We start from the raw sequence: 12,368 nt of genomic DNA on the forward strand, positions 1-12,368 counted from the left end.
CTAATTCACAGCCAAGAGAGACCAGGCCTGGACCGTCAGGGACACAGACTAGATGACCTCATGGGTCCCTTGCATTCCTGATCTGTGATTTATAAATCTGCATTTCACTCCTTGAAAGCAACTCCAATAAAGATGAGTTTTCTTTTCCATTTCCATTACCCTCTTCATTTGCCTCCTGATGCTCGGAGATGTTTCCAATTATAAATTCTCGTAAGCCCCGGCACGAAGCTCAGGCCTGAGAGATGTTCAGAAGATCCATTTCTGCATCCTGCGTTTTATTCACTATTGGCTCCCCAGAGCACGGCTGGCTCAATGAGAAACAGCAATTGCCACCAATTACCGAATTCCTCTGCTTAAATTTCGAATGCACCCCCCTTTCTTTTTTCTGACTTCACTGTAAATCCTTCGCCTTCGGTCTCCTTCCATGAATCCATTTTCTTATCCCCTGCAAAGTCGCTCTAGAGTCTAGAAGATCTCATCCATAAAAGTCGCTATCGATATATGCAAGAGTCTTTGCAGCACATTTTGCTCTGATATTGCTGTTCATAATAACACTCCTCCCTGCTCCATTAACATTGACCCAAGCTGTGATGGTTTCCAGCCACCTTTCCCTCCTGGGTCTTCCTGGCTGCAGTGTTTTCTTTCTCCAAATGTCTTCAATTTCTCCTGGCTTGAGCCATGAAACATCCCAGCTTCCTCCGCTAACACACACCTTGCCTTATTCCCTGCTGTCACTGTAGTTGCTCATTCAGCTCCTTCCCTGCCTATGATCATTTCCCATGCTGTAGAGTTGGAGTCTTGCTGTGGCCAGGATGGTCCAGGAAATGTCTGAGGGGCAAGGATGTTGAGTGGCATCTTTGGGAGAGGTGTCGGATAACTTAGACCTGAGGAAGGGCATGTGATGCCTAGAAGCTGGTCCAATAGTTCTCCCACCTATACGATTGGTCCAGGCAAAGATACCACTAAACTTCCTTGCCCCTGTGATAGTCTCAGTGCATCTGTGGTGCTGCCCATATTTCAGCAGTCTTCTTTCATGGTCTTCTGTTTTCACAGCCCTATCGCACAACAGACCAGATCAGGTCTTGTCCCAGCCTGAGCATCCTCGTTCCTCACCCACCCACGTGCTCCTCAGATGATTCCAGTCCTCTGTATCTGGCTTCTCTAGGGGTAATGGGGCAATCCTTCGTTACCCAGAGCCCAACTAACGAGGCAATATCACTTGAGCAGCCCTGTCGATGTCTATTCATTTGCTGTTCCCCTAGCAGCCCCCATCTTTGGGGCCTGATTCTCATGCTGGCATGGGCCACTTGCCCGACTAGCTCTTCAGTGGGTCCCTGAGAGGTGCCAATGCATTTTCAGGATCAGATTTCCAGCCTAGTCGCTGAACTTAAGCCACAAGGAGATGGCTGTCTCCTGAAGGCCTGCTTTTCTGATCTATGGAGCACCTCTCATTGGCTTCACTTCTCCCTGTCTCAGTTTTACACAGGCCAGCTCCTCCTCAGCAGGTGTCCAGACACCTACAATGAGGAGATGCAATATCTTCTCAGCTGCCAAGCTGGGATGAAAGGGCAAAAGGACTGGACAAGCACCTAGCTGGGGTCGTCTGACCCCAGCGCTCTTTCCAGGCCAGGGCAGGGGGTCGGACTCGATGAGCTACTGAGGTCCTTTCTGACCCTAACATCTATGAGTCTCTGAAAAAATGCGGCGTGTACATGTGCCCACTGAGTACCAAGTTGTCAGCCTGTACTAATCGAGTCCCATCTCACTCAGCATGACACAGAGCTGGCAGGAAGTGCTTCCTCTGCCCAGCCCATGATGGCGACCGTCATATAGCTCCAGATACACAAGAGGAGACCTCGAGGGAGAAAGCTTGGTCATGAAGAGCAGGGGAAAGACCGAGCAGGCGTTTCTGCAGCGTGCTTTGTTTAGCGCTTGCCTTTGAAAGCCAGAAGCTGCGACCAATGCAGGATGTCTGACCCTCATTAGCAGAGGCTCTCGGCTCCTAGCGATCCAATCTATCTGCACCGCACTCTTAAATGGAAGGACAGCGATCTTTCACCCCCGTTTCAAAGCTGGGGAAGGGTTCCCCAGACAGGCCAATGACTGGCCGAAGATACTTTCGGGAAAACAGGGCTTTGTGCCCATGGCTTCTAGATTAGTTGCCTGATTCCTGGGCCATGCATCCTTTCTCTGCTGTTCTCCTTGCTGGGCTGGGCCGAGACCCGAACCCAGAGCTCTCCCTGGACATGCATTTGTTTATACATAGGAATTGCAGGAGCTGCTTATGCCCTTAGTGGCTGGGACCTTTCTAACTTGAGAAGTCTCCTCTTGGCCTGTGCTCCATTACAATAGCTGAGGGAAGAAGCCTGCTGGTTTCCAAGGCCAAAACTCTCTAGGGCCCAAATCCATGAAGCCTCTCAAATGTGGGGCTTTCTCACTTTGGCGGCTCATCAGAGCAAGGGGCTGGTGTGCATCATGATGAATTTGCTTCAGTCTTCTTTGCCTAGCTGCAAATGATTTGGGGCCTGGATGCATGAAGAACAGAAGTGGGGGGGGAAGAGCAGAATTGCACTCCAGAGCAAATGTGTCACCTGCTTTCTACTTCTTAGGAATTCACTGGCCTAATTCCCAGTGTGCCTTGGCCATGTGCACTTAATGGACACAATCACATGGGCCACATGTGTAGCCAGAGGGGTTCCCTTTCCCCCTCCACGTCTGCAAACGTTTTTCTGACTCCGGAAGTGCCAATTCTATCTGCCCGGGGCCATTTGTCATTGAGAATTTGCTCGGCTCTAGCAAGCAATGGCGCTTTTCTGCTACACAGGCTGGTGGGGAGGGAGGGGAGAGTGACAGACACATGCAGCCGTGGACAGGGGGTGGGGAATTGGCCTTGAAATCCATACCCTGTTGGGGTGTGAGCACTGCGTTCAGCCGGTGGCTGAGAGAAGGTCCAGCTGTGCGACATCCAGATGTGGATGGGAATGCTCCAAGGGTGGGGATGAGCAAAAAAGGTAAAGGGTTGGGGCCCCTTTCTAGTTCTGCTTTGCAGAGAGCGAAGCACGTCGCTGCTGCCGCTGGAAATAAAATCTGCCCATGAATGCATCCGTTCATCGTCACAATTCGCCTAGCAGACGTGGCTGGGTATGGGATGAGGCTAGCACGCAGCTCCTATAACGCAGGTAGAAGGAAGCAGGATTTTGGGCTGCTCCTTTGCTGATCTGAGCAGGGCCATTCACCAGCTCCTGATGCTGTGAGTTATAAAGTCATTTTTTATGAGAATCAGTAACACTTATGGCCTTCCTAGCTGGATCATAAAGACACCAGAGACATTTGGCTCTGGGCTCCAATCAGTGGCCTGTGGGTGCCTGGGAAAGCACTGCGCACCTACGGGGCTGCATCCCACAAATAGCTTGCACTGCTGTTGAGTAGTTGCTGGTGTGGAAAGAATCCCAAAATAGATGAGCCCATGCCCATGGTGTAAGGTAGGGTCTTGCATTGCTTCACGGTAACAGGCCCTGGTGTTTTGGAATAACTCTCGACTTGGCCCAGGCTACTCTCTCCCCAGTGCTATCATTCGACTTTTGCCGTGGGTTTTATCGGGATCTACCTGTATCTCAGTGCAATGGCAGTAGAACAGGGGAAGTGGTTTGCTTGGATTCAAAGGCAGAGCATGAGGGTGGGTTTGTTTGTTTTTTTGGAAACTCAATTGCTTTTTCTTCCAGCCCTAGCAGGGGATTTTCTCCATGATTCATGCCTTGACATTTTGCGTAATCCTTTGAGGGGTGTGCAAGATGGATTCTGAATGCAGAAAACTGATAACGCCTACATTGCTTGCTTTCTTAAGACTGCAGCCTTGGGAGATCCAGCTATATATTATCGTGCAACTGATGGGTCATTTTTCTGTCTTTGGGGAGGCTTGTCGTCTTCCTCTCCCAGCTGATGGCCTTCCTGAAGAATCGGCATGCTTTCTCAGCCTGCTTTTTGGCAACCTTTAAATAGATTGAAATGTTTGCTATAGACAGGAAGGGGGAGGGGATGTTACGTCCAAGACAAACGGTCTGCAGGTGGATGGGAGGCATATCACAGAGTGAAGCTAAGGCTGGACTGATGGATCACTTTCTAATGGCTTTGGTGGTGGTGGGTGTTTTTTTTTTTTGTTCTCAGAGCGTTATCCAAGACTCCCCCGGTCCTTGCCCTGAATCAGACCCAGCATTGCAAACAGCTGGAAGGCCTGGTAATGTCCCAAGTGCAGCTGTGCCGCAGCAACCTAGAGCTCATGCAAACCATCATCCAGGCGGCGCGAGAAGTGATAAAGACATGCCGCAAAACGTTTTCCGACATGCGCTGGAACTGCTCCTCCATTGAGCTGGCCCCTAACTACCTGCTGGATTTAGAGAGAGGTAAAAGGCAGAGCTACCCTCCAGGATTTGCTGGGCATTAAGAGGTGGCCAAGGGTCAGGGGGCAGCTGGGGTGTGCGTGTAGGTGTGGGAACAAGAGCCCTAAGCAATGAAGGAGGTCATGGGGACCTCACTGCAAATGGGGAAGGGACTGTACATCTCTGTCCCATTCTGAATTGGGCCTGACACTGTACTCGGCTGCCGTATCACTCTCAGGGGGCACGCACGTAATGCATTTACTCCGGAGTACTTTGATGTTACTCCACGGTAAAACTGGAGTGGACACCATCGTGCTGGTGGAAGCCAGTCCGTTTTGGGGTCCTTATCCCCTGGAGAGTGCGGAGGAAGACTTACCCTGGGGAAAGTTACACTGATGCAGCGGTCATGTGTGCACGCCCCTCGCTGAGCAATGCAAGCAGACTCTCCTGCCACCTCGTGGCCAGTGCTATCACAGCGCCTGCTGCAGACTCGGATCGGGAGAGCAGGTTGGGTGTCTCCTCCTCACTACAGCACATATTTACTGCACAGTAAAACCGGGGACAAATTACTGCACCGCACATTAACTCTGGTGAGCTCGCCGCTCCAAGGGGAATGCAAGTCATGGTGGCTTTATCCAGTGGGGACCACCTGCAAGGAGTTGACAGTGCAGAGGTGGGGACGGACGCACACTGGCAGAGAAGCAGGACAGCGGTGAATTAAACCGTAGCAGCAAATTGTTCCAGGACCAAGTGAAGTAGAGTTGGCTGTAACTGTGCTGCGTGTCCCCATTCTCAAATAGGGCTGATACGTCTGAGAATTGGCTTCATCCCTATCCCACACCGGCCTGCTACTTAAATGCCTGCAGTGTCGCCCACCCAGACAACTGCCTGGGTTACTTGCTGATAGTACTGAAGCCCCAAGTGCCTATGACAGCCCCGTTCTTTGGTTATAGGGGGGAAAACAATCCTGTTTTGCTTCTCCACTTTGTCTGTGATAGAGGCCCACTTTCTAGGGCAGGAGCAGGGGCTGGGAATGGGGCAGGGGCAAGGGCTGGGTAGTGCAGCACATTAGCATTGCCAGCTGACTTGCAATTTTCTTGTCTTGCAGGCACAAGGGAGTCAGCATTTGTATATGCCCTCTCCGCTGCTGCCATCAGCCACACTATTGCCAGGGCCTGCACCACGGGGGACCTCCCTGGCTGTTCCTGTGGTCCCATCCCAGGTGAGACACCTGGACCTGGGTATCGATGGGGAGGATGTGCTGACAACCTCAACTATGGTCTTATCATGGGGTCCAAATTTTCAGATGCTCCCATGAAGATGAAAAAATCAGGATCACAAGCCAATAAGCTGATGCATCTGCACAACAGTGAAGTAGGGAGACAGGTAACCATCCAAGAGAGTTATTGTCATTGTACCATCATCTGTAGTGCTTGGTGGCTTTGTGATGTTCAGTGTCTCTGCCAGCTAGTGACCGACACAGGCCTTTTTCCCAGAGCACTCTGAACTCTGTCGGCCTGCGTAAGCATTGCAGAAATGCTAATGCAGCCTCTGGGAGAATAATGCCTGTGTACGCTCATGTTCATAAAACCAGGAAAGAGATGTGGTCATGTAGCCTGGGCTGGGCACCAGGAACTCCTCGATTCAAGTCTCCCTTCTGGCATGGACTAAGCTACTCCCCTGGCCTCTGTTACCGCAGTGTGTGGGCAACATATCCGTGAGGAAGGGTAACACTGTGATCCCATGTTCCAGAGCGGAAACGGAGGCTAAGAAACTTGCCCCAGGCCACGCAGGAAGTCTGTGGCAGGGTATGGACTTGACTTCAGGACCCTCAAGGTCTTGGCAGTTGCCTGGACTGCTTCCTCTTCCTTTGCAAGCTATGGCACATAAATACACGTTTCTTAGTGGTTCGGAGGCCTGAACACAGCATCAGGTGCTGGGTCCTGAATCCCTATTTCGACTCTGGCCCTGACTCCTTGTGTGATATAGTATGGGTCATTTCACTGCCCTACCTCAGTTTCCCCATGCTTTCCCCATGCTCCTCACTGTGTGGAGCAACAAGTTAACACTAGCCAAGTGCTTTGCACCCACAACAAATGCTCGGGCCCGTTGTGTGAGAAAGGAGCAGAGCAGCAGCTGCCTCGCAGCAGCTTGTGGGGGTCAGTAGTGCTGATTCCCCAATCATGGGAGCACTTCTGGAGGTGCCTGACAGAGCCTGGCGTCTGGCTCTGCTTCTCAAATGCACTTCATTTCCAAATTAATGCTGGCACTTTGCCTGCACGAGCAGCCCTCCGCCAGCGAGGAGACGGAGTTGCAGGAAGGAGGGGGTGAAATCTCCTCCTCCCCCTGGGGCTGCAGAGGCTTTTTTTGAGGTTCCCTTTCAGTGCGTTCCTCTGCACGAGTGGAGCTGGATGCCCGCGTCACTCGGCCTGCACAGACACTGCGTGGTGCACAGCTCCGCTCGCCTGGAGCCGAAGGGTGTGGGAAGGAGGGTAGCCCATATAATGCCGTGGTCCTCTCTGTCTCCCGTGGGCGCCTGAGTATGCTGCTCCAGGCACGGGGCTGGAATAGCCCCTGTAGGGCACCTCCGTAGCTGTTCGCTGCCGTTCCCCTGCCCGCTTGCCAAATGCCCCAGGTGCGAGTCATAACGCAGAGCGCCGAGAGTCTTGTCCATGGCCGCAGAGGAAGTCCCTACCTCCTGTGCTCTGACCACAGCACCACATCTCTTTTCATGCTTGCTCCTGAATGTCTTGGATCCAATTTGGGGCTAACCCTTTTGACTGGCGTCAAGGGGCATGGCTCTGTTCAGGGTGCAGAGATCCCTCTTGTTGTATTCTGGGAATAATGCAAACAGCAAAAGCAAAGTCAATGTTTTCATGTGTAATATAGCAGTTCTTTGCTATGGCTCACCTGGGATCTGGATAAATCTGAGCTCTGGCGGCATGTCGGAGGCACAGATTTCATGTCGATTGATAGATCTGTTAGCAGCTGCTGAACTGAGTGGCTGGAGTGCTTCCTCTGGCATCTCTACACCAATAGTGGTAGATGCCAGGGAGGATAATGGATAGGGGATAGATCACTCTAAATCTATCTGGTTTAGTGCTGTCCCTTGAGTATCCACTTCTGTCACTGTTGGAGACAGGAAACTGGGCTAGAGGGACGAGTGGTCTGACCCAGTCTGGCACATCTTCTGTCCTTATATTCTTAAGGATTATGTTTAAGACGTTGACTCCTTGATCATCTCCTGGGAAGTTCTTAGTGAGGAGGAGGTCACTTTGTAACCCTCTGCTTCTTTTTCCCAGGTCCTCAAGGCCTCTCTGGAGATGAAATGTAAGTGCCATGGAGTATCTGGGTCCTGTTCTATCAAGACCTGCTGGAAGGGTCTTCAAGAATTGAGGGACATTGCTCAGGATCTCAAAAACAAGTACTTGTCGGCCACCAAGGTGGTGCACAGACCCATGGGAACTCGCAAGTATCTGGTGCCAAAGGATATCGACATCAGGCCGGTTAAAGAGACGGAGCTGATTTACCTGCAGAGCTCACCTGACTTCTGCATGAAGAATGAAAAAGTGGGATCTCACGGGACACAAGACAGGTAACAACTCAAGGGGCAGCTTGTGGTTGTACTCTCGGGTTTCCCGCTGCCACGTGGCAGGGACGTGTCCCAGTTGAAGTGGCGTGTCCCACTGGAGAGGGTCAGTGTGTTACACACTACACATACGTAACACAGCCTGTGACTCCCCCCACCCTTCAATATACACACAGGAGCAGCCAGTGGCAGGTACTGAGCTGAACGTGCAGTGCCCCCGCGAGATCAGAGATGTCAAGGGTACCTCCCAGTTCAGGTTCAGCTTCTCTCCATGCACGAGGCTGGGATAAGACAGCAGCACCTACACTGCCTACTTGCAGGTGTCATCTCCTTCTTGAAGCTGGAGACTGCTGCCATTGGTTTAATTTAGGCAAACACCTCTGGGGCTTGTGACAAGTGTCTGGGACAAGCCTCATGAGGGGAGAGGAGAGGACACAGTGTGTGAGCATCAACCTTGTGCTATATGATCCCATCATTGCAATGCTAGAGGGACTGTAAGGAGTGAAGATACCTCTGGGATCATCGAGTCCTTTAGTCTTGCCTTGATTCACTCTCCCCTGCCTCGGACAAAGCTCCGCTGTAGCAAAAAGATTTTTAATAAATGATATAGGCCCATTAGTGATCGAGGCTATGTGCTTTGGTTCAGTACATAAATATGATATTGAAATAGGGGGTGTTGATGGGGGAAACGTAGATCTGGGGATTAGGACAGACCTGAGGCAGAGCATTTTGTGCCCCCAAACCTAATATCTCTGCCCATTATATAGTTTGAAGTGGTCCATCTGTGGCAAAAGGCCACATAGGTCACGTATGTGACGTGTGGCAGAGCAGGGAGGGGACAGGCAGCACAGCAGCAGGTAGGGCAGGAAGCAGAAAGCAGAGCAGGAGATCAGACAGGGAGCAGAAATCAAGAGTAGCAGATCAGGCAGAGGAAGGGGATCAAAGTGGTCCTTGGGGAGGGTGTGGGGCTAATTTGTGGCCTGCACTATTATAATTGATCCAATACTACCAAACCATTTGTATTTGTAGTCTTCAAATACATGAAAGGTGGTTACAGAGAGGATGGAGATGGGCTTTTCTTTTTGGCTTTGGGGGACAGGAATAGGAGCAACGGCTTCAACCTGCAGCCGGGGAAATTTAGGCTGGAGATTAGGAGGAACTTTCTGACTGTGAGCGAGGTCGAGCATTGGAAAAGGCTGGAGAGAGACGTGCAGTCTCCATCCTGGGCAGTTTTCAAGAGCAGGCTGGACACTTGGCTGGGATGAGCTAGTCATGGACCATCCTGGCTTGAGCAGGGGGCTGGACTAGATGACTTCCTGAGGGCCCTTCCAGTCCTGCTTCCCTACGATCCCATGAAACCTCGCTTCTGGGGTGTGGAAAGCACTCCCTTCTCCAGAACCGAGATACTTCTCAGAAGGATTCTGGCCTGATCGAGCCGACTAGAAGGAGATGGTGCATGGGTGGCACACGTCGTAGGGTGGCTCAGGAGTCTCTGATGTTGTGGGGCAACTAGATTTTCACTTTGCCAACTGGGACTAAAAGCGATGACCACGACTGGTTGGACTGCTCTGGAGAGCTATGGAAGGGTTACTTTCCTGAAGCCGTCAGGAACTGGTGCTTACCACCTTGTCCTAAGCTGAGGGCTAGGCATCTTTTGCTCCTCTGGCTGATGGTGGGATCATGCTAAGCAAACAAAGAAGAGTCAGGCAACATCTGTAGTCAGTCCAGCTGTCTGGGACAGGTTTCGGGTGGGGAAAACCCCCCATTTAGATGAACTCAAAACTTTTCAAGGAATCGTATCCAGTTTGACAACATTTTGTTTGCAAATAATTGCTAGAAAAAGTTGACTTTATTTCACAAAAGCCTTTGGTTTTTGGTTTCAGAATGACTTTTTACTTTGCATTTTATGGTACATTCATTTAAAAAAAATAAAAAGGGGTCCACATTAAAACTAGATATTTTACATGTGTCTGAATGGGATGTTCAGGTTGAACCAGCATGAATCTTGTATGGCATTTCATTTTCTCAATAAGTTTTGTCCGGGGGTGTTTTAAATTGGGCTTTTCAGCCTGGTTGGGCACGAGAAGGATGCCAGCTCTGTCACCATCCTGGGGCTAGTGGTGATGTGCGGCTGGTAGAGAAGGGTCCCCTGGACATGAGACAGATGGTGGGAGCATCAGGGGCTCAAGATGGTGACATTGGAGGTGGTGATTTTTGAAGGGAGTTTCTTAAAGAGATGTTTTTCGGACAATGTGGGGCCAGAGACGGCTGACAGAAGCAGCGGGGAGGATGGCAGAGATAAAATGCTGCGGTGATTTCCCCACTTGCCTAGTAGCCTTAGAAGCCAGGTGCTATGTCTGTAAATTAATTTGCACAGTTGTTCGTGGTCTGCTTGTCCGGAAGATGTCCAGCATCCCAGAACAGGAGTCTGCAAAGTACCATGTAATGCAAGCTTTGCCCTCGCAGCACGGTTTCTGTACTGAATTAGCAAAGGAAATAGGTGTAAAATCCACACAATACGTCTCCTGATCCATCTGTGCTCCCCGACGGGCTTCGTAGTAGCTAATCCAAGCCTCTTCACTCTCCGGCGGATGCTTTTTTTTCCACCCCCACCACTATTTTTTTTTCTTTCGGAGAGCACATGTAATACCTTTTAAATGCAGCGGCCCCGTTCTAGCCTGGCAGGTAACAGAGCGGTAGGGTGTCATGGCAGAGAGGCACAGAAGAGTGCTGTTATGTAGAGGGGGGGAAAAAATATATGGTTCACACTTCTTACACAGAGATATTTAATGTTCACATGGAAATATTCCATACAGGTTTGATTTTATAAGTAGAGTCCCAAAGGCCTCTTAATATTTTATTCCTTTTCGCTTTCAGGAGACATAGCTGTTTCTCTCAAGCCTGCCTTTTTTTTTTTTAGGAGCTCTAAAGCCAATGCAGTGAAAAGGAGTTTCCAAAGAAGTCCCACAGCCTGTTTCTCTCTTCACCCTGCACCCACCCACTCGCTCTCATTTTTTGGCCACTCGGAGGAGAAACGTGTTTGTCCTTGGCAGCACTGCCAGCGGCGCACAGGAGGCGTTGGACGCTGGGGCTTGCTCTCCGTGCGCCCTTATCTTTGCCTCTCCTCTGCACCCCTACGTAACACAGAGCCCGTGAGCACATTGCACCCCCTTCCCAACCACGAGCAGAGCTTGGCAGATAATTTTGCAGCTCTTTGGCTCCGTTTAAAAGCACACGGAGGAGACGGACACGCTGCAGGTCCCTCAACAACCAGGCCTCCCTGCATTGTGTGTCCCATCTTGTTATTTTAGGTTGTGTTACATGAGCCGGGACTATGAGCTCATTCCCGGGCTCTTAACCCAAGAGCTATTTGCTAATTAGTGCTGCTAACGGACGGCGGGGTTTGGGAAATTCATAAGGCAACACAAAAAGGAATCAAGCGAAAGGTGGGGAATAAGCTGGTTCATGACGTAAGGCCCTTTTACACAATCTAATTTTCCTACCACCGGTATTAAGTGGTGCAGTTTCTGAGGAACGGCTTGCTTTTTAGAATTGGGCCATTAGTTTGAATTAGAAGGAAAATAGGATCGTTCTTTTGGATCGTGTCAAAATGGGATACGGCCCCCCACGCACGCGCATACACACGTGTGTGTACATCCTGGTAATTAAAGCGATGTAAAATGGGGTTTGGGGATAAAGTAGGAGGCTCCTGGCAAACTTCCGTTGCTCTGAATAGACTGGGCTTCATTTTTACCCTATAGGAAATGGTCTTGCACTGGCAGGTGGATGGGAAACCAATCAGCCTTTCCTATCTCTGCCGTCTAGCATTTGTCTAATCATCCCTCCCATTGCTTACCCGAATTGTGCGTTTCTGAGTATCTGGGAATGGAGTTACTTTGTAGCGGAGCTAAGTGAAAACTTTCACACGGCATTTGGACCAGGGGCAGTCAAAAAGGCTTTCAAGGAAATACTGGGCCTTTTTTTTTTTTGAATAAGCCTGGGATTGTTTTTAAAGTCCCCCTGGACTATCATACAGTTGGGCATTGAAATTAGAAGTGATCTCAAAATGGGGAGGGCTCAAAATTTACACCCGCACAATTAGGCTTAGGCCTGACTGGCTAAACTCAAAGGGCGCTTGTACACGTGCTTGTGCCGCAGCGCCGGGTGCTTTTAATAAAAGTGACGCATGCAGTTGTATAAGCAGAAATAGGCGCATCAGCGCTGAGAAAATGGCGGCGGTACCCTTTTGCACTAAAACATGTTGAAGGTGTTTTAACTCAAAAGTGCACCGCCACCATTTCCCGTGCGCTGGCACACATTTTGCCACTTATACAACTGGACGCAACACAGCGCAGTGCGCACCAGCTCGCGTACAGACCAGACTCAATTAATCGAGTGTGCGC

The 12,368-nt window shown here is 50.5% G+C and overlaps 1 protein-coding gene across 4 annotated transcripts in view; it reads left to right on the forward strand.

Annotated features, from left to right (window-relative positions):
* The window catches only part of WNT11 (Wnt family member 11), a 33,149-nt gene that overhangs the window by 8,320 nt on the left and 12,461 nt on the right, over nucleotides 1-12,368 (forward strand). For 3 of the 4 annotated variants that reach the window (XM_019530471.1, XM_019530472.1, XM_019530470.1), the window contains 3 exons: nucleotides 4,165-4,400; nucleotides 5,485-5,762; nucleotides 7,679-7,971. In XM_019530471.1, coding sequence (XP_019386016.1) covers nucleotides 4,165-4,400; nucleotides 5,485-5,762; nucleotides 7,679-7,971 — 807 coding nt within the window. The remainder of the gene's footprint in view (nucleotides 1-4,164; nucleotides 4,401-5,484; nucleotides 5,763-7,678; nucleotides 7,972-12,368) is intronic. The other variant, XM_019530473.1, reaches the window with a different exon arrangement.

Source organism: Crocodylus porosus, unplaced genomic scaffold (assembly GCF_001723895.1).
Source record: "Crocodylus porosus isolate Cpor-Errol unplaced genomic scaffold, CroPor_comp1, whole genome shotgun sequence".
NCBI lineage: Eukaryota > Metazoa > Chordata > Crocodylia > Crocodylidae > Crocodylus > Crocodylus porosus.